The 27979-nt window shown below is 43.0% G+C and overlaps 1 protein-coding gene across 2 annotated transcripts; it reads right to left on the reverse strand.

Annotated features, from left to right (window-relative positions):
• LOC103190310 (rho-related BTB domain-containing protein 2) lies at nt 1-27978 on the reverse strand. 2 transcript variants are annotated; one of them, XM_042344542.1, is made up of 11 exons: nt 27886-27978; nt 24683-24787; nt 9303-9504; nt 8649-8752; nt 7909-8094; nt 6402-7393; nt 5072-5190; nt 3350-3500; nt 2908-2996; nt 1200-1305; nt 1-908 (listed from the first exon to the last, which is right to left on the reverse strand). In XM_042344542.1, the coding sequence occupies exons 2-11, from the start codon at nt 24757-24759 to the stop codon at nt 712-714; spliced, it is 2223 nt and encodes a 740-aa protein (XP_042200476.1). In that variant the 5' UTR covers nt 24760-24787; nt 27886-27978; the 3' UTR covers nt 1-711. The 2 variants fall into 2 exon arrangements, with proteins under 2 accessions (XP_042200476.1, XP_007909236.1); XM_007911045.2 differs by lacking the exons at nt 24683-24787; nt 27886-27978 and adding an exon at nt 16625-16982.
• Between the last annotated feature and the right edge of the window lies 1 nt (nt 27979).

Genomic DNA, 27979 nt, shown 5'->3' on the forward strand with positions numbered 1-27979 from the left:
TTCAATTCACTTATTTTTATATATTATATAATATATATATATTTGTACAAAATCAGTACATTCTGTATTTAAGGTCAGTGTGTTAAACTATAAATCACTGCTTTAAATATTTCCTTCAAACTCAACCAATTCAAGTTACACAAAATACTTATGCGGGGAGATATTTTATATCTAATAATCTCCCGTTAATTTAAACCCTGATTTATTTATCTCCAACAGCAGATATTACTGTATGAATGAACTGTACCACCTCAGAATGTGCCCAAATCTGCTTCCTAGATTATACCAGAGTTCATGCAAAGAGAATTAGACTCAGGAGATGGTACAGTACAGGGCATGCTTTCCACAACTGCATCCTCTATACCAGATCACAGTTAGCTCGGGAGTTAAATGCAAGTCTTTGCTGCCTCACAGCTTGTCTCACTGCTCACGGAGTCATGTCGTATTCACCAATGGTTTTGCCTCCCCTTCGACTGTGCAATCTCGTCAGCATTTGAGGTACAGTGGGCTCAAAGATCAGGCTTTAATGCTTCTTATGTGAGAAAGAAGTTACCGCTGGATGGGGGGGGCGGGGGCAGGGGGCAGTTTTGGGTGCCAAGCCAAGCTATCAGGCCAAGCCTTACCACACTGATCCAAGCTGCCGGTAAACAACTTTTGTGGCGGATTCTTATTCGTGATCCGTAAAACAGTCGCTCCAGCCAGGCCCGAGTCTCAAACTACAGTGGAGGAAGAGGGAGAGGAGGCAGACGGCGAGCTGGAGTGCCAGAAAAACCACTTGTGCTTGAGCTGGCGTTTCTGGTACAAGTAGTCTTCCTTCGCACGCTCCTTGCGGGTGCGCTGGTAATGATCGTTCTCTTTCAGGTACCATACGGGAGGCCAGCGGTGCTTCTCAAAATAGTCCTGGTTTTCTGAAAAATAGATAAATAATAATAATAATCCTTGCATTTGATATCGCACCCTCTCACGTCGTCGAGACATCTCAAAGTGCTTCACGGGATATACTCTGAAGAGTAGTGACTGTGTATTTTGTGGGTGAAACACGACTGCCATTAATAATAAAACAGTGTCCCACAAACAGTCATGGATTGAGTGACCAATTTTTTTTATTTTGGAGGATTGTTACCCCGGAAAGCGATCCGCCAATTGACTAACAACCGGGTTCCTGATTACTGCTAGGTAAACATGCCCTGGCGACTCACCAGGAGATTTTGCCTTCATTTCTCTGGGAAACTTACGACACACGTTGTTGTAGTTGGTACAGATGTGGTGTAGGCACCATTCGGATAGCTGATGGGCACAGTGGAACTGCACAGGAACAAACGGGTACAACAACAACAAATTACATTTGTCCAGCGCCTTTCGCATCAGGAGGATGTCCCAAGGCGCTGGACAGTTAGAGAATCGCACCCGAGCTGGTGGTTGGGATCAGGAGTGTGGAGGGCAGGGCGGGATAGGAGGGTGACCGAAGGCGCGGTCGAAGAGAAAGGTCTTGGGACGGTCTTGAATGAGGCGAGGGAGGGAACGAAGCGGAGGGACTGTGGGATGGAGTTCCAGAGAGTGGGGGCTACAGGTGAATTCCATGATTGAGCTAAACGCTGGATATGGATCGACTGTATAACACACCATTTCATTTCAGCTTAGGAAATGTAGGAATTCTACGCTGTTGAACACAAATACAACAACAACCACCACCCTCATATCCACCTTTAACGCACGACACCAGGAGAGAGAAATTCCCTTCTCTTTTCGAATAGGGCCCCGGGATATTTAACGTCCACCTGAACAGGCAGATGGGTCCTCAGTTTAACAGCTCACACAAAGGATGGTGTTTCCGACAATGCAACACCGCTCCAGCCATGCATTTGGGCGTCAACCTAAACTGTATGACTCCAAGTCCCGATGACATGGGTTTTGAACCCACAACCTTTAGACCCAGTGTTATCACTGAGCCAAGTTGACACACCTGGCACAGTGGTAGATTGATTCTTGATAACTAATAATAATCCTTGCATTTGCTATAGCGCTTTATACTCGAAAGTATAAGAGACATCTCATAGTGCTTTATACTGTAAAGTGAGTTGACTGTATATTTTGTTGGCGAAACGTAAAGATATTAAGGGAAATGGAAAAATATTGGGAAATGGAATGGAAGATTTACTACAGACTTAATAACTCTCCTAAAACCACTTTGCCTCATTCCTTCTCTCCTAGCGTTCAAAATCCTACAAACCATATCACTTTGACTTCCTTTAGTTAGTTCTAAGTTCATTCACCTCTTGCTCCACGTCTTCTGCTTTCTTTAAGTGCTTTGAGGTTTAGTTATAATCCTTGCATTTGATATACTGCCTAGTCAAGTTTTTGAGACGTCTGAAAGCGCTTCATAGAATATACTGTAAAGTGAATTGACTGTAAATTTTGTGGACCATGCAGCAGCCAATTGCGCACAGCAGGGTCCCCACAAATAGTCGTGGAATGAGTGACCATATAATATATATATTATAAAGATATATCTTTGGAGGGATCATTACCCCCAGAAAGTGATTCACCAATCAACTAACAACCGGGTTCCTACTTACCGCTGGGTAAACAGAGGTGCGTGGAGTAAGAAAACCTGTCTAAACCCGTGAATTAAACCTGTGTCCTCTCGCTTGTGAGACCGGTGTTCTAACCAATATGTCAAAGCACTCAAAAATAATTTAACATAAAAATACTATGTAAATACAAGTTTTAATCTGATCTATTTTTTCCTCCAAAGACTAACTGACCTGTTGGGAAGTTTTGTTATAAATTTCCAGCATCTGTATGTTTTAATGTTATTCCTCCAGCATTCAAGCGGATACAGAGAGAGCTGACAATATCCTTCCCAAGCTGACCTCAATGCTGGCCTGTTGTTACTGTATTTTCTACCTGTGCTATTTCCAGATATAGTAGAACATCTCCGTCAATGTCCACGGCTTGCTTTGCTGCTTCGAAAAGCCCCGACACTGTGTACTGTTCTGTAACGAATCAGAGCAGCAACTTTAAAAGATAATAATATTTGCATTTGATATAGCACCTTGTCATGTTGTTGAGACGTATCAAAGCGCTTCACAGAATATAGTGTAAAGTTGACTGACTGCATATTTTGTGGGCGAAACGCGGCAGGTGTGTGATTCGAGTAAGGAAACTTGTCAAAGGTTTCGCCCTGACTCGCCCGGGAATTGAACATAGGTCCTATCGCATGTGAAGTGACCACGCTAACTACGCTACGAGACTGAAGAAGTAATGAGAAGATGGCTACGTGTAGCGATGGGCGTATAATTGAACCCAGGGTTTTCCAAACACAGAATGGCAAGGCTGTGATGTGCACCTGTTAACGCCACCAGGTGGGGAAGACAGAGGCGATTTGCGAGGACTATGAGTTCCATGCAGTCGAGGTCCGGGCTGGAGCAGAATTGTCCTGTGTACAGATACTCCAGTACTGCCCGCATGCAGCTCTTACTTGTGTTTGGAAAGGACACCTGTCAAAAGAGTAAAGCCAGGTTCAGAGTTTTATAATAATCTTTTATTAAAATCCTTTAATAATAATCCTTTCTTTCTGACAAACTTTACACAGTGAATGAGATGCAAATGGACCCTGCTCCGCAGGCATTGTTCTCAATGTGGGATAGTTTTATTGGAGCGTCCAAGATCCATGTAAGCCAAATCCCTAACCCCACAAGTCAAAGCCCTATTGGATAGGGTGGTCCTAGCTGGACAAGCAGCGGGAAAGTTTGCCAGACAGTGCACTCAATGGCAAGCTATGTGGTTTTAGCTGGTTAGACTCCAGCAGTTACCCCAACGCACACTCTGGGTCCCCCCCCAAGCCTTGCCTCTCGCCAACCTGCGCCTAATACTTTCCGGAAATATGTAAGCAGGGGGCGTTCCTCCAGGGAGTGAGAGAGAGAGAAAGAGAGTGTGCATTCCATTTCAGCAATCTATCTCTGGAGTTTCCAAGTGTAGGTTGGATGCATGAAATATTCAGCTTGGTTTGGAGACTCTGTGATGGTTTTCCACATGTGTCAGACACCCAACTGACCCCAAAAAAAGGCCGTTGTGATTAAAGCAAAGCTTGAAAGTACATATCACAACAAAGGATTTCAGCGCTGTTACATCTTTGAATGAACATAACGTGACCTGAGAGATATTAAACACACGCTTTCTGAGCGGTTATGCTGATCTTCACCGCTGCACCCAGTCTTTGAATAACACAGATACGCTGTTGTTCTCTCAACAGTTCCAAAAATAGTGCTACAACCTTCAGGCAGTTAGCAGGCCGGCTCTTCACAAAGCAATGAAGGTCAGAGACTGTGCAGCTCATTGTGACAGCAGCTCTTTCAATTATTACTGAAAGAGGAACAAAGGCATTCTGGAATCTGCAGCTGACATCAGTTCTGACCTGGTATGCAGGCAGGCTTTAAGAGATGTGCACAATCTGCATCGTATCATATTTATATAATGATTGGTCTGTGGAAATTATGACAAGCTGTATTATATAAAGCGGAAGAAGGGCAAAGTACAGCCACGTATTGGAGCTCACCTCCACGAAGGCTGCAAATATTTTGCAGGAAGGAAGATTCGTTGCCGTTAATGCCCCAGAGCAGGAGATATTTCTGTCTGCACTCTGACATCGGGTTATGATTCCAAAAATTTAAATTTAAGTCAAAAACAATTTTTATATAATAATCCCTGCATTTGATATAGCGCCTTATCACATCGTTAAGATGTCTCAAAGCGCTTCACAGGATATACTGTAAAGTGAATTCACCGTGTATTTTGTAGGTGAAATGCAGCAGACAATTATGCACAGGAGCATCCCACAAACAGTCGTGGATTGAATGAGCAAATTAATATTATTATTTATTTGAAGAGAATATTACCCCTGGAAAACGATCCACCAATCGACTAACAACCAGATTTCTACTTCCTGCTGGGTAGCAGAGGCGTGTGGAGTAAGGAAATTTGCCTAGAGGTTTTGGCCTGTCTGGGAATTGAACCTGGGTCCTCTCGCTTGTGAGGCGAGTTGCCTTAGAAGAAGAAATGCCTGACTTACCTCTTTGGTTGAACTCTCCACAAATGGACCTCCGAACATGGCTGCCATCCAGTCACAGCTGGAGATCAGCAAAGGCTTATGGGCACAGATTGTTCCATCATCTGGTTTGAAAACGACATCTGCCGGGAAAAAGGAGGGGAATGGGAATAAGCAGAAAACTGGGAATATACACAACAACTGAATGGTCTCCTTCTGTGCTGAAACAAATCGCTGATTCTACTACATGTTAATGGATATACTGTATTCAGCTGAAAACTGGAGAATAATAATCCTTGCATTTAATATAGCATTTATCACGTTTTTGAGATGGCTCAAAGCGCTTCACAGTGTATTGTAAAGTGAATGGACTGTATATTTTGTGGGTGAAACGCAGCAGCCAATTGCACACAGCAATGTCCCACAAACGGTCGTGGATTGAATAACTAAATTATTATTTTTTTGAAGGGATTGTTAACCTCGGGAAGCAATCCCTCAAGCACCTAACAACTGATTACACAATTAATTAAAAAATGCGAGGTAACATGAAGGACAACTTCTCAACAATTTGGCGTAACAATACAGCGATTTTAAAAAATGATTTATCCATAGCATAATTTTATGTTATAATAATAAGTGTTTCGCCTACAAAAATCCAGTCACTGTCCTTTACAGTATATTCTGTGAAGCGCTTTGAGACATCTCAACGACATGATAAGGCACTATATCAAATGCAGGGATTATTATTATTCATAATCCTAGACGAGAGAACAGCACTAACTCTATAATGAATTCTTTTGATGCGTACAAATCAAATCCACGGGGACTAAAAAAGGATTTCTCAGAAATGCCTGCAGAATGATATCGAAGCAGTGTTCTCTAATAAAGCAGGTTCGAGGAACTGATCCTAGTTAGATCAGACAGCAGATTCTTTGGGTTATTCCATTGCAGGGAATAAAGGGTGAAAAGACATTGTTTCATAACAGTTTCCATGCGCTGTAGAATGTGCTAAAGAATCTATGATGAAGAATTGCATTTTTGTCTTAAGTACACATGAGTTTTAATAATAATACTTGCATTTGTTGAGAAGTTTCAAAGCGCTTCACAGAATATACTGTAAAGGGAATTGCCTGTACATTTTGGGGGCGAAAAGCGGCAGCCAATTAATTGCACACAGCAGTGTCCCACAAACATTTGTGGATTGAGTGACTACATTTCTTTTTGAGGGATTATTAACCCGGGAAACAGTCCACCAATCGACTAACAACCGGTTAAACAGAGGCGGTGTGGAACAAGGAAATTTGCCTAAGTTTTCGCCCTAATTTTATATCAAAACCCAATGAAAGCCGCTCACCTGAGAAGGTCCCTTTAGCAAGGCATTCTTTGACCCGGTTCGCTCTTCTGACATGGAACGCTTTGGTGATCTCTTGGTTCATGAAGGCCTCATTGTTCAATATATTGGCCACCATCATACGCAGGTCAAAGACCTCCAGCAGCTCGGCAATGTGAGCGATCTGCATCAGGTCCTTCTCATTCTCATCCAGCTGACCTACGTACAAATAGCGCATGACAGCTCCAAAAGCATCCCGCTGGACTGAGTCGTCCATCCTCACCACGGTCATCAGCCGAGTGTTGTAAGTGATGGGATCTTCCGCCATCTCTTCTTGGATGCTGACAAAAGCCCTGCTCCACGACGACAGAATCTTTCCCCTCCTGAACCCACTCTTTCCTTGCGCTCCATTATCCGAACCGTTCAGTTTTAAGATGCCATCACTCGTCGAGGCCCTCAGATTGGAGCTGGAGTGGTTGGCTGGACTGTCATCTGTGCTTTCGCTGATATCAAAGCTGGCAGCTCTCATCAAGTACTCCCGGCCTTGCTTGCCAGTGTGGCCGACAAACCTTTCACTGCTCGGCTCTGGATCTTCATTCAGATCCATCACAAACAGGTCGTAGAACTTCGAGGAAGAGGTAGACAAGTAAATCTTATGAGCGTAGATTTTAACTTTGTCCTGAAGTACTAAGATGACGTCCGCACAGAGTGGTTTAGCTAGTAGGCAGGCTGGATGCTCTTCACTAGTTTTGGGAGGACATGGGACAGTGATGATGGGTGGAGGGGGTTTGGGGGGCAGGAAGGGGGCTTGCAGCAAAGATTTTTGAACATTTCTGAGGTGGGACTTCCAGAACTGGAGGTGTCGCCTGGAAATTAATGCTGCTCTGATGGCGTTATCAAAGACATCCTTGATGCCAAACTGGGCAACCACACTGGTTTCGAAATAGGGGATTCCCAACTCCTTGGCCACCTCACGACCCTTCTCGGGAGGCAAGATCTCGTTGTGTTTTATTGGCCTGTGAAAGCAAATGAAACAAGGTATGAGTTTGATTTCCAATTTGGAAAATATTTATGCAATTCTTTCCAATATAAAAATAATAATAATCCCTGCATTTGATACAGCGCCTTATCTCGTCGTTGACAAGTCTAAAAGCACTTCACAAAAGTGAAGTGGATGCGTTGACTCTGGGCGAAACGTGGCAGCCAATTGTGCACAGCAGTGTCCCACAAAGAATCATCATGGATTGAGGGACCAAATGATTATTATTTTATTTATTTATTAAGGGATTATTACTTCCAGAATGAGATCTGCCAGTCGACCAATAATCGGGTTCGTACTTACTGCTAGGTAAACCGCTAGGTGGAGTAAGGCATGTGGAGTAAGGAAACTTGCCCTCCCCGGGAATCGAACCCCAGTCCTCTTGCCTACGAGGCAAGTGTTCTAACAACTCAGAACTCCACAATTAGCAATGTGACAATTATCAGTAATTATTACATCACTTTCGCCCCATGCTTCCTTCCTTCACAATACCTTGCAAGAGGTCGTCGTGCACGGTTAACTGCTTCCAGGTCAGCGTATCGCAAGTCCAGCTGACATCCCACCAAAACCACAGGCGCCCTCGGGCAGAAATGCTTGATCTCTGGGTACCACATGGTCTTCACGTGATGCAGAGAGTTAGGGTTTGCAATGGAGAAACAAAGCACAACCACGTCGGATCTGAGGGTGAAGCAGAGGAAAAACCTAGTTAAATCTTCTGAAGAAACTTAGATTGATGCAAACTGGATCACCACGTTTGAGCGGTTTCAGAATAGCTCTACGACAGATGAATATTGCACGTTGAAGGCTGCACTGCGCTGAATACACAATCGCTACATTGAGACCGGTTTGAAGCCACTACTCCAATGTCCAGCTGTACAAAACAGTGCAAAACAATAGAATTCTGAATTGTGGTGGTGTATAGATTTAATAAATCTAATAAATTTAATAAAGCGAAACATACAGGAACATTAGGGACAGGAGAAACCTATTCACTCCCTCAAGTTTGTTCTGCCATTCTATTAGATCTATTAGATCATGTGCCTCAACTCCAATTATTTATTCCAATCAAAATATTTGGAAGCTCAGATTTCTCATGGCGCTAATCATTATGTTGTGTTTGGCGTAACTGACTGCTTGGAAACATGGGGAAGGGGTGAGAATGAGGGGGGGTGGGGATTTTTCCCACTCAAACTGACCCCCGTTGTCGCTGTTGAGCTGTGACTTTGCTGTACCTGCCGTACGCAAACCGCCTGTCCTTGTGGTGATCACCGAATGTGTCCCAGAGACGCAACGATACACTGACGTCATCTACTACATCACGAGAACGTTCCAGAACCTATACAAAAAAACAAGAACAATTTAGTTGACAATTTTAACAAGGATGCAAGTTTCCTGTTTAGGGAATTAAGGGATGTTCCTGCCCCAACTGTCTAAAAGCGCTTTCAGATGTCTGAAAGCGCTCTGGGATGCTAACTAAACTGCACATTGGGAGCTATACAAAGTGCAAATTGTCGTTGATGATAATAATAATCCTTGCATTTGATATAGCGCCTTATCATGTCGTTGAGATGTGTCAAATCTCTTCACAGAGTTTATGTAAAGTGAATTCACTGTGTATTTTTTCCAGGGGTAAAAATTAAAGGAATTTTTACCCCTGGAAAGCGATTTGCCAATTGATTAATAACTAGGTTCCTACTTACTGCAAGATAACCAGAGGCATGTGGAGTAAGAAACTTGCCTATGGTTCCGCCTCGCCCAGAAATCTAACCCGAATCCAGTCACTTGCAGGGCGATTGCTCGAACTGATCTACTACAGGACTCCGCACAACTCCACGCATCTTACATGCATCTTACTGCAGGACCAATCTTACTGCATTTGAACTCACCTCTTGGCATACACGGTACTGGTCAATAGCCCACACTGTTGGCACGTGCGTGGCTAATAGCTGGTATTGTGTGAGAGTGGCATTGCAAGCTCTGGCGCATATCAGCCTAGTCTTTCCCACTGCGTTATCTCCCACGACGACACACTTGATGGTTTCGACGTTTGGCCTCTCGTAATCCATGTTTGAATCCATCAATTGTGGTCTAGACACAAAGAGGAGGCAATAATTGTGTTAAAAGACAATAAATATGTCAAAAGAATCTTGTACGAGAGAGGACCCGGGTTCGAATCTCAGGCGGGGCAAAACTTTAGGCAAGTTTCCTTACTCCACATGCCTCTGTTTACCCATCAGTAACTTAGAACCTTGTTAGTCGATTAGCGGATCGTTTTCCAGGGGTAATAATACCTTCCATATAAATAATAATTTGGTCGCTCAATCCATGGCTGTTTGTGGGACATTTCACATAATTCATTTTACACTTTATTCTGTGAAGCGCTTTGAGACGTCTCAACGACATAAGGCGCTACATCAAATGCAAGGCCTGAGGAAAGTGTGAGACAAGGGGCCACTGCCGGGAAGAAACCTGCTAAAAATGTAGGAAATGCAAAGACAATTTTATTAATAAAAATAGAAAATGTCATTCCCCAGGATTTTGTTTGCGTGTAGTGATAGCTGAAACATTACCAGTCCAGCATCTCATATCACAACCATTTCCCTGCCACAGCAGTGTGGACGGCACAGACTGGATTTCAACTGGCTCAGCTGTTTCGCTGGTTATAATGGAGAGTTGAGGAAATCGGAGCGGAGGGAGAAACTGGCATGCGTGCGACCATATTCCAAGTGATTATCTATCAAATATCATCTCTGATGCATTTTATACAGCACCCCTGACTGTCCAGTGCCCTGGGATATCTTTCCAATGTGAAGGGCGCTATCCAAGTGTAATTTGTTCTTTTGTTTGGGAAGCTCAATAGTGTGAACTTTCAAAAACAATTACAAATTACACATACACAGCGACTTTCACGTCGGGAGGACGTCCCAAGGCGCTGGACAGTCAGGGATTTGGACCCAAGCGAGGGGTTGGGATCAAGAGGGGTGCAGGACAGGGTGGGTCATGAGACAGGCCTTGAAGGGGGGAAAGGGAGGGAGGGAGGTGGATGGATTGTGGTAATGAGTTCCAAAGAGTGGGGGCAGAGAGGCTGAAGGCCCGACTGCCTATCGTGGGACAGGCCGGGTGGGTTACATGATGCAGGCTGGAGCCTGCTGAAACAACATACAACAGACTAGTGCTAAAATAAAAATAAAGATGTTTCAATCAGACTTTTTACCAAAAAAGATGACCAAAGCTTTCATCTCTAGGAGAAGGACAGTAACATGTCTTAACTCAATTATGATGACCTAATATATGCATGGAGAATACAGTATAGAACAAAGTTTCTCCCACAAAATATACAGTTAATTCACTTTGCAGTATATACGCTGAATCATTTTCAGGATCCAGAAACACCCTGAGGAAGATTGTTGGTCAAGTCACTGGACAAAACTCGCGTTGTGCAAGTGTCATGGAATCTTATCATTCCTCTGAACAGGTAAATGTCACCTTGGTTTAACGCAGAATCATAGAATCTTACAGCACAGAAGGAGGCCAATCGGCCCGGTGTGTCCGTGCCGGCGCTTTGAAACAGCTATCCAATTAGTCCCACTGCCCCACTCTTACCCCATAGCACTGCAATTTTTTCCAGTTTTAAGTACCTATCCAATTTCCTTTTGAAAGCTGCAACTGAATCTGCTTCCACCACCCTTTCAGGGAATGAATTCCACATTACAACAACTTTCTGTGTAAAAAAAATTCTCCCCTCTGGTTCTTTGCCAATTATCTTAAATCTGTGGCCTCTGGTTACCAACCCACTGGCCAGGAAACAGTTTTGTCCTCTTTACTCTATCACATCTCATCAAAAGGACAGCATGTCGAACAATGGAGTGCTGGTGTAATACTGCCTAGAATATGAATTCAAGTCCCATATGTGGAGCTTGAACCTATAAGCTTCTGACCCAGAGGCAAGAGCACAATCGAATGAGACAAACTGAAATTACTCCAAAAGCTGTGTATGTAATGCTTGAGCTGGAGAAGGAAATGTAGAATGCTTCAACGAACAGTTAATACTGCTTCGTCAAACAACCATGATTGAGGTTGCAGAAGGCTAGTCCACAACCCATCTGCTACCCATCCAGCTGCTCATAACGCAGACAAGAAATGTCAAGTGCTTTACATAACAAACTGGCGACGTACAGCTGTAATGCCTCCCAAATATTATTTCTGTGTTTTTCCATTCAATTCACAGCCTTATGCTGCTGAAATACCATCTGTTACTTCCCTGTGACTCCATTCGCATAATCTGGGGGCTTCTTATATACCACTATGAAGACCTATTATATTAAACAGATCCACTGAGCTCTGGGAAGGATTTGACATCAAGGTCACCAACAGTCTACTGAAGAAATGAAAACCAAAACAGACTGGTAATATTTCTGCCGTGTTTATAGTATCGTCTACAAATCCCTTTGTGCCCTACCCTCCCCACCTCTGTGAACTGCTTTCTCCCCACTCCACTACAAGCTGCTCTCACTCGGCTGGCTCCGGCCTCCTGCTTGTCCCTCGTCCCCTCCGCCATCGGTTACCGATCAGCCACTATGCCCCAAAACTATGGAACTCTCTCCCTCAATGCCGCCTTCCCTCTTTTAGACTGCAGACCTTCCTCTTCAACTATGCTTATCTCAGGCTCTGCCACAGTTAAGCGGCCAAGACACTGCCCCGCATGAAGGGCTCTGTGTAAATGCAAGTTGTTGTTATCCAATGGGTGAATGTTAAATTATTGATTCCACTGGCACACGACCAAACTCTCTTTGAACAGAGATATTATTGTACAGATCCGAAGGTTACAGATTAAAGAGTACTGCAGCAAAAAAACTTCCATTTATATAACACCTTTCATGTCGGGTAATGTGCGAGCGTACTGCTTTACAAAGGCTGGGGTCAGATACCAAGCAAGGGAGAGGGGAGGGATTACTTTAATACTAAAGTAATTAAAGGGAAGGGAAGGAAAAGGAAGGCACCACTTTAATACCAATCATTTTGTTTTTAGCTCTGATATGCTATCCTGTGTGAGGAGTGCTACATAAATGAAAGTAGTTGTTCTTGCAAATTTATTTCCACTTATAAATTGCAATCCACCAGCCTGGAAGGAACTATATATGTTGGCTGCTGTGTTTCGCCCACAAAATATACAGTTAATTCAGTATTTTGTGTGAAACACTTTGAGACATCTGACATCTAATTGAGGTATACAAGTTGCTTGATAGAATATAGTAAACTTGAAACAATACTTTCAGATACACCAAGGCAACAGGACAATAGGGCATAGGTTCTATAATAATAATCTTTACATTTGATGTAGTACCTCATCACATCGTTGAGACATCTCAAAGCGCTTCACAGAATGTACTGTAAAGACTGTATATTTTGTGGACGAAATGGAGCAGCCAATTGCACACAGCAGTGTCCCACAAACAGTCGTGGATTACTATTATTGCTATATTATTAATAATAACTAAATTATTATTATTTTTGAAGGGGTTATTACCCCTGGAAAGCAATCAGTCAATCGACTAACAACCGGGTTCCTACTTACTGGGTAAACAGGTGTGTGGATTAAGGAAACTTGCCTTAGAATTCGTCCCACCTGGCAATCGAACCTGGGTCCTCTCGCTTGTGAGGCGAGTGCTCTAACCACTGTGCTACAGGACTCCACGAATAATTAGCCACTTGGGAATGGGATTCAAGGTCTCCTTCAGGAGAGAAAATTGGATCAGGAGAGAGAAAAACAAAACGTGCCACATCAGATGTCTACTCTGCGAGACAGACTGCCCGGCTGGTAGTAGTGCTGAGCGTTTGAGACATCTGACGTGAAAAGAGTTATATAAATGTAAATTGAATTGCATGAGATTGAGAAAAACTGTCACACATCTACATATCACAAAATGCAGCACGAACACTTAGAGGGGCCAAACAGTCCTATAGACTATTGGTTAGAGCACTTGCCTTGCAAACGAAAGGACCCGGATTCGATTTCCAGGCAGGGCAAAACCTTGGGCAATAATTCATTAAAAAAATATGGTCACTCAATCCAATACTGTTTGTGGGGACGCTGCTGTGCACAATTGGTTGCCCCGTTTCGCCCATAAAATATCCAGTCAATTCACTTTACAGTATATTCTGTGAAGCGCTTTGAGACATCTCAACGATGTGATAAGACGCCATATCAATTGCAAGGTCTATTATTAAATATCTAGTTTTATTGCTAACTGTGATCTATCCCATTTAAATTGTGTTTTAATATTTTAAATCATGATGCCATGATGCCATTCCTTTCCCAAATAGCAATGTCTTTCGAACTCTCATTGAATCGTTGCCATGGGTACAGACTGCTCACAAACTATGAACATTTCATGTATTCGCCCAAAAATACAATTTCTCCATTTCAAGTAAATCATGTGAAGCGCATTGAGACATCCTTCCGACAAATGAAGGCGCTATACCAAATGCAAGGTTTATTATTATTACTATTGTGCAATTCGGACATGAAAGGGGTGATATAAATGCAATTTGTTGTTGTACTTTTGCCCTCCCACGAGAGTATTATGATTGCAAGAGTTCTGCCCCTAAGTAGCATAACATGAAACCCAGGAGACTGGAATCATAAACGTGATGAATATGGGATCAATGAAGGGAAGTGTAATTACATAATTTATAACCAGGAACATTAGCATTACAGATACGAGTCCTGTAGCCTCACAAGCGAGGGGACCCGGGTTTGATTCCCGGGCGGGCACGTTTCCTTACTCCACAAGCCTGTTTACCGAGCAGTAAGTAGGAACCCGATTGTTAGTCGCTTTCCGCCTATAATAATCCCTCAAAAAAAATTGGTCGCTCAATTGACGGCTGTTTATGGGACACTGTTGTGCGCTAATAGCTGCCACATTTCGCCCACAAAATACACAGTCACTATGCTTTAAAGTATATTCTGTGAAGTGCTTTGAGACATCTCAACGACTTGATAAGGTGCTTTATCAAATGCAAGTGTTATTAATAATAATAATAATCCTTGCATTTGATATAGCGCTTTTCACGTCGAGAGGACGTCCCATAGCGCTACACAGAACACACTGTAAAGTGAATTGACTGTATATTTGTGGGCGAACGCGGCAGCCAATTGCGCACAGCAATGGCCCACAAACAGTCGTAGATTGAAAGTGACCAATTTATTATTGTTTTTTGTTTTGGAGGGATTATTGTTAGGTGTGTGGAGTAAGGAAACTTGCCCAAGGTTTCGCCCTCTGCCTGGAACTGACCTCAGGTCTCTCACTTGCAAAGCGAGTGCTCTAACCACTGAGCTACAAGACTCCATTATGTTCTTAATAAATTGCATTTATACTGCACCTATTAGGAGGAAGTCTCAAACTTTCATTTGCTACAGCATTTCTTTTATTCCAATTTTTTACTCGTTCAGAATAAACCTGGTGCCACAACAAATGTTATAATTTTTTATTACAAAAACGTAAACATGACTAGAATTTGCAACAATGAAAGTCAAGATCTGAAAGAATTACTGACTAGTTTGCAAGCTGTTAGCGTACGTTTAGGTCTGCAGGATTCCCTAGAAAATTATGTTTTGAATAATGTACCACACAGTAATCTTCAAAATGTGCAATTGCTAGTTTTCAGGAAAGCTGAGTGAACAGGAATACCTTTGCCTAGGAGGAAACTGCAGCAAAAATATTACTCAGGTTATATTTATTAGGTTGTGAAGTCCTGTAGGGTAATGGTTGGAGAACTTACCTCGCAACAAGAGGACCCAGGTTCAATTCACAGGCAGGGTGAAACCTTAGGCAAGTTTCCTTACTCCACACTCACATCTCTCTTTACCAGCAGTTAGTAGGAACCCGGTTGTTAGTCAATTGGTGGATCACTTTTCCGGGGGCAATAATCCCTTACAAAAAATGTTGTCACTCAATCCTGTCGATTCATTTCACTGTATATTCTGTGAAGCACTTTGAGACATTGCGAAGACGCTATACTAGGATATTATTATCAAATCTAAAATGTTGCTGATTGGCAAACAATAGGATTGAAATATTTAAATACAGGTATGTGTGAATAAGAGGTTGAGTACAATTACTACTGCTGTCTATCAGCATTAGCACAAATATACTGATAGAACCTTATTAACCTTCTACATTATTATCCAGTGTCAAGATAACCTGTAATTGCACTAAAACATCAGACAGAATCTCTACACACGTTTCAGAGAGATATGATCTCTGAATCACATCCCCATGGGAAATGGGATATTCATAATGCCCCAGGCTTGACAGTTCTAATAATAATAATGATAATCCTTGCATTTGGTATAGCGCCTTATCACATTGTTTGTGACGTCTCAAAGCGCTCACAGGGTATACCATGAAGTGGATCGACTGTGTATTTTGTTGCGAGACGTGGCAGCCAACTGCATCCGTGTCCCACAAAGTCATGGAATTGACCAATTCTTTTGAGGGATTATTACTCCGGAAAGCGATCGACTAATAACCGGATTCTTACATCCTGCTAGGCAAACAGAAGTGTGTGGAGTGAGGAAACTTGCCCAATGTTTTGCTCTACGCGGAAATCAAACCCGGGACCTCTCGCTTGTGACAACTTGATACAAACATGGGCATTTATTAACCCAATTCCCGAGGAATCTGGTGACTAAACATGCAATCAGAAACTGCTAGCTATTGAAATTGGGGTTGAAATAGCTACAGCTAGTGCTATTTTGTTTACCTGTTTACCTAGCAGTAGGTAGTGACCCAGTTGTTAGTAAATTGGAGGTAATAATACCTTAAAAAAAAACTGGTTATTTATCCACGACTGTTTGTGGGACACCGCTGTGTGCAATTGGCTGCAGCTTTTTGCCCACAAATACGAGTCCACTTTACAATATAGTTTGTGAAGCGCTTTGAGACGTCTCAATGGCGCGATAAGGCGCTGTATCAAATGCAAGGGTTATTATTGTAATTGAGTGGTAACTGAAGGCTGTGTAGCCCCTCGCTGCGCAAGTCCACAGTCTTTTTGGGGGTGTCAGCCACGCGCGGAAACCCACCAGCCTGCTTCAGAGTCTCTAAACCAACAAAGAATTGCATGTAGCCCACCTACAACATGGAAATACCAGAGATAGATTGTGTGCTTTGCTGAAGAGCAGAGGACTGCACTGTTCTGTACTTACCCTTTCCGTTTTGCTATCGAATCCTGTCACCAGGACAACGCTCTTAATTTAGTCACTGAGTGGCCAGGCAGAGACATGGGAAAAGCAGCTATCTTCCGAAAATAGAAGCAGAAAAAACATCCAAGGAAACGGTACGTTCGTCAGAGAGGCAGTGGATCTCCCAAACAGTGAAGGATCCTCGTTGTTTCTTGGTCAGGAAACGGCGGAGGGTCTAATCATTGTGGCCACCCGAGAAACATCTGAATAAAACATCATTGGGGCATTGCAACAAAAACGCTGACTTTACACGAGAGATCCTTCAGTCACAACGTAAAAACGAACTCAAAACCACCAAACTAAACATTCCCCCCCCCCCACCCCTCCAAAAAAAAACAAATCCCTACCCAGACAAAGGGGTATTGGATAAACTAGATCCATTGCCACCACCAGGAAAATATTCTACATTGAAATTAAAAAAATGAATAATATCAGGGACGCAAATCAACTGGGGGGGAAAAATGGCTAATAGCTGAAGGGATAAATAACTAAAAGGAACGATGGATCTTCTTCTTCTTCTCCTTCTTCTTCTGAGCAGATGGATGATTATTGCGACTGGCGCTGCAGCGATCCACGACGTTTCATTCATAAAAAGGAAAGGATTCTGCAGCTGGAGAGAGAGAGTGAGAGAGAGAGGGGGAGGGAGGGGGCGAAGCAGTGAGAGGAGGTACCCCCCCCCCCCCCCCCCTTCCCACAGGCTTGTTCCTCTCACTCTCACCCAATCTGGAGGGGGGTGGGGGGTGGGGGCCATCTCCTCTCCCCTTTCCCATCGGCTCACCCCACACGTCCATCAGCTGGGGGTTGGGCTTGGTGGAGGCGAGGCAGTGAAGGGGGAAGTGATGAACCCTCGGGGGAAGGCGTCCAAAAAAACACAGGCACCACCACCGAGTGGTGTGTGCCATTCAAGGGGTGAGATCATCCTATTGATGAAACTGTTTATCGGTGCAACTTATTGATGCAACTGCTTCGGTCAATAGCTCAGCACAGCCTCGAGCCAAGTCCCTCCATCCCCCCCCCCCCCCCCACCACCGCCCGAAACCCAAACACACAGTGCTCTGCACTCAAATGGCTGTCAAAGATCCGAGATCCCCGGACTCCCTTCGGCAGAGGTTTAATTAACTGCGACGCTTCAGATGAATGAAGGTCTAAGCGTTTGCTGACACCTACGGAGAAGCTAAAGATTGTGGTTTAAAAAAAATTTCTCCCTCTCTCCTGACGTTCACAAAGTCCAACACAAAACATTTTCTTTCTCAAATCTCTCTCTCTATATATATAATTTATATATATATATATATATATAGACACACACACTTGACTTTTCTGCTCCTTTTTTTCTCCCCCCCCCCCATCAGGACAGAATAAATTCTTTCAGCGGTCAGTCAGGTAGTTGACTGGACTCGAACGCGTTTCTATTTTGATTGAAAGGAGAACGATTCCTGACGCAGAAAGCCTGGCACTCGGGCGTCACGCTGTTATGTAACCAGGGCAAGCTGATTCCTGGGTAACCAGCTGCGGTCTTTACATAAGAAAGATGGAAAATACAAAATACAGCCCCAACACTTTTCAGCATATCCCGTGGAAACTGTCCGAGGTGTCCTCTTTGGGGGGGCGGTCGGGTGTCCGGCACACGCAGAACCCCGACACCGTGCTTGAGAGGAACAGAAGGAGCGGAGGTTCCTGTGAAGTATGAACACGAGCATGAGCGAGTCGGGCTGAATGGCTTGTTTCTGCGCTGTGCTCTCTGTGTGTGTGTAAAAAAAAAACCCCCTCAATCTATTCCGCTTAACTTCTCGGTGGCTTGGGAAGTTCTCCCGACGTGAAAGGCGCTTCACAAATATAATGTTGCGTTGCGTTGCATCAACTTCAGCCAAAGCCCAATTTACATTCGGCTTTTCGTGTCGCTTCAACAGTGATGTTGCTTTTCGCATCTTAGTACGGATTCCGTACACTATTTTGAAGGAAATTGTGCTCGCGCGTGGCTACTGAAACCATTTCAAGCCAGAGGTTTGTCAGGAAATCAATCTGCACCATTGCAGTAAAAAGGCAGACATTGCAAATCGATTTGGTCTCTGCGCAAAAATGGTCCCTTAAAAGTTCAATACTACGCTAACTCCCTGGTCACCAGAATTCCCAACTCTTCCCTCCACAAGGTGCAGATTATTCAAACCTTTGCAGTTCGCATCCTCTCTCACACCAAGTTCTGTGACCCTATCACTACCACCCTTGCCCAGATCCACTGGATCCCCATCCACCAGAGCATAGAGTTCAAGATCCTGGTCTTCGCTTGTAAAGCCCTGAAAGATCTTTCTCCTCCCTACCTTTGCAGTCTACCATACCAACCTGCCCACTCCCTCTGCTCAGCGTTTCCTGGGAAATTAAGACCACTGTCCATTCAGATTCTATGTCAAGAGGTCAACCTTTGAATATCTAGAGAGGGATGTTTATTTCCGCAATGAGTTTGTAAGCAAACTGAAGCCTGGAAGCCACTCAGTTTTGCCCACAAAATGTAGTCAATTCACTTTACAGTATATTCTGTGAAGTGCGTTGAGATGTCTTGAAGATGTGATAAGGCGCTAAATCAAATGCAAGGATTATTATTACTATCCCCTGAAGAGGGACTCAGTCCAGGTAACTAGAAAGGAAAGGAGAGCAATCAGGCAAAAGTAGAGGGCCTTTAAAGTGGGACAGGAAACTTCCTTAGGGCAGGAAAAAAGGCGGTGTGGCTTTGTATGAGATGTTATACACTGCTCCTTGAGCATGTCTTATGGGTGGTCATAAGCAAGAGTCTGGAGCAGAGTTCCTGGAACAATTTATCAAGCATTTTTGGACGATCTACACCTTGTGTTGTAAGGCATGAATTTCCTCATCAGTTATCTGTTTCTTTTGACTGTAAGTGGGCACAGCTCTTGGAGACCCAGCATGAAAGGAAACAACAAGCTGCTGCCCCACATTTATAATAATACTTGCATTTGACATAACGCCCTATCACATCATTGAGATGTCTTAAAGCGCTTCACAGAATATATTGTAAAGTGGATTTTGAGGGTGAACTGCGGCAGCCAATTGCGCACAGCAGTGTCCCACAAACAGTTGTGTATTGAGTGACCACACATTTTTAAAGGTATTAAACAGAGGTGTGTAGAGTAAGGAAACCTGCTTGATGAATGATAAATTTATCTAGATAGCTACAGACATGCTGTTATGTGGATATCCAGAAATGATGGAGAAGTATCAAAAGCCAAGTAACCCTTTTTCCATTGACCCCGTGTCCTATACCTCTAAGTTATTAAAAAGTTATTCAATTGGTAGTTTAATTCTATTCTGTAGTCTGACGTCCACTGAGATCAGTAGACATTAAGTTCAGTAAAGCTCAAGAGAAAACCTTTTGTCAGATGTGAAAGTTCAAATATAACCCACAGATGTAAAGCCAATTGAGGATGCTTATGTATAAAATGGATTCCTGTAGTTAGAGCACTCGTCTCACAAGCGAGAGGACCTAGGTTCCATTCCTGGAAGGGTCGAAACCTTAGCAAGTTTCCTTACTCCACAAGCCTCTGTTTACTTAGCAATAAGTAGGAACCCAGTTGTTAGTCGAATGATGAATCGCTTTCCGGGAGTAATAATTTGGTCATTCAATACACTTGTGGGACACTGCTGTGCACAATTGGCTGCCTCGTTTTTCCCGCAAAATATAGTTAATCCACTTTACAAAATATTCTGTGAACCACTTTGAGACACCTCAAAGACATGATAAGGTGCTGTATCAAATGCAAGGATTATTATGATTACACTCAATTCCCAGTGGGAGAGCAATATGCAGCCATGAAGATTCACTGAAGAATACGTCTCTGGCCCCATTGAGCTACCAGAAAAACAAAGCAAACTGAAAAATGTCACTAAACTGCAAAAGGATTACGTTTGAATGGAGGATGTTTCAGCCTTGAGCAGGGATATATGCAGAATTATTGATTCTCCAATAAGCAGCTTACAACAGCCCTTGGGAACAGCTTGAAAAACATTCAGATCACAACACAATTAACAGAGAAACTCATCGCCATCAGCAATTAACAGATCAACATCCATGATTTCAGGAACAATCTATGGAAATTAATTAGACTTTGAAAATAAAACAGTCATTCATACATTGATCTCCAAAGTGATTCAAATAATAATAATAGCATTTGATAGAGACAAATAATAATAATAGCATTTGATTTGAGACATCTCAATGAGCTTCACAGATTGTACTGTAAACTGAACTGACTATATTTTGTGGGTAAAAGTCAGCAGCCATTGAATACAACAGTAGTTGTGGATTGAGTGACCAAATGGTTATTATTTTTAAATTTATTTATTTATGAAGAGATTATTACCCCCGTAAGAGCGATTCGTCAATCAATCGACTAACAATTGGGATACTATTTGCTGCTAGGTAAACAGAGGCGTGTTGAGTAAGGAAACTTGCCTAACATTTTTCACACAAAGAAGGGGAAGTTGTCAAATATTTCTTTACATAGAGTTGTGGCAATATGGAATACTCCGTCACAAATTGCAGTCTGAAGCCGAGCCCATAACTTATTTTGAAAGGGAATTTGATGGTTGTTTGGTGAGGAGGAATATTAAAGGACGTGGGAAGTGAACAGGAGAGTAGGATTAAATTGAGCAGTTACTGTAATCATTCCTGCTTATTATCCTGTGCCCACATCAAGAGTTCCTAGCGTAGTGGTTAACATGCTCGCCTCACAAGCGAGAGAACCCTGGTTCGATTTCCGGGAGAAACCTTAGGCAAGTTAACTTTCTCCACACAAACGGCTCTGTTTACCTAGCAGTAAATAGGAAACCTAAATAGGAAAAGTAATAAAGAGGAATAAAGAGGAATAATAATAATCCTTATTATATATAATAATAATATGGAGTCCATATTAGATTGTGGAGTCCTGTAGCTCAGTGGTTAGAGCACTCGTTTTGCAAGCGAGAGACCTGAGTTCAATTCCAGGCAGGAAACCTTGGGCAAGTTTCCTTACTCCACACGTCTAATAATAATCCCTCCAAAAAAACAAAACAATAATAAATTGGTCATTTTCAATCTAACGACTGTTTGTGGGACATTGCTGTGTGCAATTGGCTGCCGCGTTCGCCCACAAATATACAGTCAATTCACTTTACAGTGTGTTCTGTGAAGCGCTTTGGGACGTCCTCCCGATGTGAAAAGCGCTATATCAAATGCAAGGACTATTATTATTATTATATAAGAGTTACAGTGAGAAAGATCCAAGTTGACGTTAAATTGTTTAAAAATTATATTATTAGTAAACTCCACCTTTACAAGGGGCCTCGAATAATATAATCGTTGAAAAAAATCACAAATAAGCAACCAAATTCAGATGCTGTAATTCTGGTTTGTACTTGATTGCATTTGGAAAGCAGGGTGCATCTGTTGTTATTGAACAATTTGCAGTGTTGAATTGACAGGACTCATAAAGTATTCATGGTGCTGTAAGCCTATCCCACTTTTATTGCTCACTGCAATGTGACAGCATGCAGATAGATAGATGCCGTTGTCTCAACGTTTTGGTGTTTACAGCTTTTATCTAGCACAAGATTTGCTTTTTCCCTACGTTCAATTTATTGGCCTTGATTTGACTATATATTTATTTTTAACTAAAAAAATTCAAGCCTACCTTTATGTACTTCTGCTCAGTGAAAGCTCGATACTTCTTAGCAGCAGAGCACTGGACTCCCTCCCACTAAGAGATTCAAATTCCAGTCTCGACTGACATTCCAATTAAATTTCCACAGTGGGTGAGTTTTGTTGGCCACTTGATTGGTATTTTAAGGTACTCGAGTCCCACATGACACCGTCCAGAGGCACATTCTTACATACAATTTTAAAAATAAATTATGTACTACTATAAGAATTTTAAGATCACATAAAAATATCTTTACCAAAGTGCATTGGGCCCATTTTGTGTCTGAGCATGCCAGCTCCCCACAGTAGCTATCCACATCAATACCATTTCCCAGCTCAATCCCCATTGTGTGTACACTGGTTACCTCGTTTACAGGAGCTATCTATTCCCATCCATTTCCCCTCTCATTCCCATTGATACAAATAATGCTTGCATCTCACCAAATGTTTTATCCAATTCCTTTTTGAATGACATAATCAACAATAATTTACATTTACACAGTGCCCATCCCATAGGGTAATGTCCCAGAGCGCTTGACAGTGGCTGAGCACAATGCTGAGCTGGGGGGGAGGTGACCGTAGGCACAGCTGAAGAGGAAGATCTTCAGTCGTGACCTGAAGATAGGGAAGGATGGGGCAATGCTTATGGAGAGAGGAAGAGTGATCCAGAGTTTTGGGATGTAGTAGCTGAAACGCAAGGAATGAGGGACAAACAGGAGGCCGGAGCCAGTCGAGCGGAGGCAGTGGATTGGGGAGTAAGCAGGTCAATAACCCATATTCCAACAACCGTTTGGGTAGAAATGACCTTTTATGCTTTGGTGAATAAGCTTATTACTGAAATTATGCTGCATAATTCTTTTAACATTTAGAATTTTTTTAAAATACAAACAAAAATATCATAGAACCTTTTTTATAAAAACAAGGCTACCTGTGGGTGCGATCCCCAACTCCGTAACAATGGAGGGACTGAATTATGAGGCAAAATTAGGTAAACTGGAAAAACTAGAGTGACCAAATTATTACTTTTTGGAGGGAAAGCGATCTGCCAATTGCCGAAAAACCGGGTTCTTACTTACTGCTGGGTAAAAAGAGGTGCAGCGCCTTGCGATGTCCTCTCAACATGAAAGGCGCTATGCAAATGTAATTTTTTTTGTTGTTGTATGTGGAAACTTGCCTAAGGTTTCACCTCGCCCAGAAATTGAACCCGGGTCCTCTTGCTTACGAGGCAAATATAAACGAGTTGATAATTCATTTTAATTCTACAAAATGATCACTGGAAGGAGAGTGTACAGAATGCCTTTATGCTTTAATCAATATAACACAATGTTGAACAGCATGTTCTCTGCGCTGCACTGTAGGACATAAGAGTTTCAGTGGTGATGTGCTCAATTCTGCTGGGTTTGTATTGTACTGTTGATGGTGAAATTCATTGCAAAACTTGCAATATATTTCACTGAATCCTTTATAAACATAAATAATTCCAGAACCTGGGTTTGGTATCTGAATTGGAGCCCGAGTCTGAACCTCCTTTGGGGATTCTCTCTGCTGCAGTACATATGCAGGCGCATAATAATAATAAATAATCCTTGCATTTGATATAATGCCTTATCATGTCTTCAAGACACTCAAAGCGCTTCACAGAATATACTGTAAAGTGAATTGACTGTATTCTGTGGGCGAAACAAGGCAGGCAATTGCGCACAGCAGTCTCCCACAAGCAGTCGTAGATTAAGTGACCAAATTATTATTTATTTATTTTTGAAGGGATTAATACCCCTCGCAAAGAAATCCACCAATCGACTAACAACTGGCTGCCTTCTTACTGCTAGGTAAACAGAGATGTGTGGAGTAGGAAATCTTGCCTAACGCTTATAAGAGCTGATATTTGAGCTCGGCATTTTAGTTCCTCAGCCTCTGGCCAAGCAATTAGGAGCGGGAAGTATAAATCAGGCTTTTCACTCTTTATTGCTTTACCGAAAACAATATAATTTCACTTCCAGCACCAAAAGCAGAATCATGTACTGCATACAGCTCCTCCGGTTTGACCGTAACACAGCTGTCCAGCTTAATAAATTTGAGTCAAGCTATCCTGTAAACTGCCACTTGGCTGGCTTCAAGACCACCCACTATTGTCAAAGTCAAATGGGCAGAAAAAGTGTCCCTCTTGTGGACAGTGAAGAATTATAGCTGTCCTAACCATCTGATAATCAGCACATCAAACCTTGCATTTTAACTCCAGTATCTTATCACCTTAACATTTCTTGATGGAATACAAACGCCAGTGGAATGATAATAGTTATCCTATTTTGTGTTTTTTTTACTGTACAACTTACTCAATTAATTTTGAAGGCGGGAGCTCCATTTTTGCCTCAGCGATTGTGTCCTTTTTTCTTAGCTCAGTGCATTCCATAACTACAACCCATAACTCTCAATGCCAGCTGTAGAACAGAGAAAAGGGAAACATTATTAAACGTGTTTTACTGTAATATTCTCACAAAAGTGAAGAATTTGATCATGATAAATTCTGACGCCAAGTTACATTGGCTCTAAATTGCATTTGAAATGTATCAGCACTAAGGAGTGTCAATGGCATTCATATCGTAGCCCTGTAAGGGAATTTGTGATGATAATAATCCTTACTTTCGATATGCCGTTTTTCATACTGGGGAAATGTCTCAAAGCACTTTACAGGATATACTATAAAGTGAATTGACTGTATGTTTTGTGGGTGAAATGTGGCAGCCAACTGCACACAGCAGTGTCCCATGAACAGTCGTGAAGCGCCCTGAGACATCTAGAAGATGTGAAAAAGCGCTATGTCAAATGCAAGGATGATTATTATTATATTCTGTGAAGCGCTTTGAGACGTCTCAACGACATGATAAGACGGTGGGTCAAATGCAAGGATTATTATTCTTCAGCAACTTGAGACGTTCTACTAACACGAAAGCTGCTATACAAATGTAATTTGTTGTTATTGTTATTCTTAAAGTTCATTGTGCACCTGTGAATGTAGTAACAAAGATTCAGGTCTACTGCCAAAATCAGTGACTAAATTACATATTTCATCCAAACAGTCAAGCTTGTTTAAACACATACTCGTAATTGTCACTCTGTCGGCATTTCATGCATTACATAGACCATCCACAGGCCCATCAGCATTACTTGAACTATGTTTTCAACTACAGGATTGACCCAAAGCTTACCATGTCGTGAATGTGCTGAGTGTAAGCGAGAAAGTTTGGTTTCAGAGCTTTAATCTCGTAATCAAAGGGATCAAAGTATAATCTCAATTATAATAATAAAGGAAACATTCTTGTCAAAAGCCTTTTTTTTAAATGAAGTCTTGTTATTAGCAGTTGGTGCAGAGAACAGCTTACTCCTTTCAATTTACTGACCAATCAACTGACAACCAAGTTCCTTACTTACTGCTAGGCAAGCAGAGGCGTGTGGAGTAAGGAAACTTGCCTACGGCTTCGCCCTGCCTGGGAAATGAACCTGGGTCCTCTCGCTTGTGAGGCGAGCGCTCTAATCAATACACTACAGGACCTCATGAGAATCACAAGAATCACAGCAGAGCAGGGGAATCTATGCTCCTTTACTTTGTGCCAGGGTCTAGTGGCAGAGCCACTAGGTTGTATGGGTTGGTAATAATAATAATCCTTGCATTTGATATCGCGCATTTCATATCTTCTCGACGTCTCAAAGCGCTTCACAGAATAGACTGTAAAGAGAATTGACCGTAAATATGTGGGCGAAATGCGGCAGCCAATTGAGCACTGCAGTGTCCCACAAAAAACAGTCGTGGATTGAAAATGACCAATTTATTATTGCTTTGTTTTGGAGGAATTATTATTAGGCGTGTGGAGAAAGGAAACTTGCCCAAGGTTTCGCCCTGCCTGGAATTGAACCCAGGTGTCTCGCTTGCAAGGCGAGTGCTCTAACCACTGAGCTACAGGGCTCCACGCTGGTAAGCATCAAGAGGCATTTTCCGATTTACCATACACCCACGACACCCTGCATGGCTTTAAATTCTATACAATCCACAGAATTTGGCCCATCATGTCTGTTGCTGGCTCCCTCAAGAGCAATCCTTTCTGTTTCATTTACAAGCCCTTTCCCCATACAGTTGACTCTTTTTAAGGTATCTATCTAGTTCCCTCTTGAGGCAAAAATGGATTTTGCCTCAATTACTGCTCCTGGCACTTTGCCTCAATTACTGTTTCTAACCACTCTGTCCTAACTTCCACATGCCCTCTAGTTACTGACTCACTGACCAGTGGAATTAATTTCTCTTTATTGACTTTATCAAAATCCCTCATAATTTTAAAGCTCTCGATCAGGTCACTCCTCAATCTTCTTTGTTCCTACGAAAAAAAGTTCCAGTTCCTCCAGTTTCGGCTCATAGACCTAACCACTCATCCCTGGTATTGTCCCTGATAAATCTCCTAACCAATACGTTACAGGACTCCACTCTTTTGCAGTTAGTGTCAGATTTGCGCTTTCAGCAGGTAGGTTTACGATGTGGCCGACATAACGGCGCAAGTGGGTAAGGAGGAGAACCAAAGCGTTCGGGTCAACGATGCTCCTTCAGTCAGTAACCTCTATCCGCAGGTTTCATTCAGTTGCTGTCACCCACCCACGCCTTTACTCACCACAAACTCTAGCAATTTAGGACCTTATTGCACAGAGGGTCGGGGGGGAGGGGGGGCATTCGGCCCATCATGTGCCCACTCTTTGAAAGAGCTATCCAACTAGTCTCACTCGCCCACTCTTACCCCATAGCCCTGCATATTTTTCCTTTCCAAGCACCCATCCAATTAACAACAACAATAAGAATAACCCTTGCATCCAACGTAGCGCGCCTCATCACGTCGTTAACGACGCTTCAAAGCGTTTCCCGGAACACGCTGCAAAGTGGACAGAACGGGGCGGCCAACTGCGGAGGACGGAATGACCCAATCTACCAATTCCCTTTCGAGAAAGCTACTTGGCGGTCTCACGCCCGCCCGCTCCATCCACCAACCCTCCGCCCCACCACCACCCACCCACCCCGCGCGCCAACCCAACCCAACCCAACCCACCTCAACCCAACCCACCACCTCACTCGTTTGAATTTTGAAGACCTCCCGTTAAAAGTCTCCGTCGAAGTAATATTTCGCCCCGCTTAAAAAAACACACGCAACGGAGCGCTGCGGGCGGGGCGTCTCGAAGACGGGTACAACCCTATATCAAATGCAAGGATTATTATTATTATTATTTATCATCATCATCATCATCATCATCTCCCCCCACTCAACCTTCTCTGGTCTGAGGAGGACAATCCCAGTCTCTATCCACCGATTTTTGTCTGGAGTCTCTCCACCGCACAATTCAAGTCCCTCATCCACACACACACACACACCCCTCACCCCCACAGGAAGCGGGTGAGGGGTGGGGGGGTGGGAAGGAGGAGGAGGAGAGGGGTGGGGGTGGGGGTGAGGGGGCTCTTCTTTTTTCTTTGCGTGAGGAGAGCCGAAGGTAAACGATTACTTACGAAGAAAGCAATGGGGGTCAAAGTCGGTCCCTCAAACGGTTAAAGCGCGCAAACCCCCCCCCACCGGGCGGCGCGTCGCGAGCACAAGGTGTCA

The sequence above is a fragment of the Callorhinchus milii genome, unplaced genomic scaffold (assembly GCF_018977255.1).
Source record: "Callorhinchus milii isolate IMCB2004 unplaced genomic scaffold, IMCB_Cmil_1.0 Scaffold28, whole genome shotgun sequence".
Lineage (NCBI taxonomy): Eukaryota > Metazoa > Chordata > Chondrichthyes > Chimaeriformes > Callorhinchidae > Callorhinchus > Callorhinchus milii.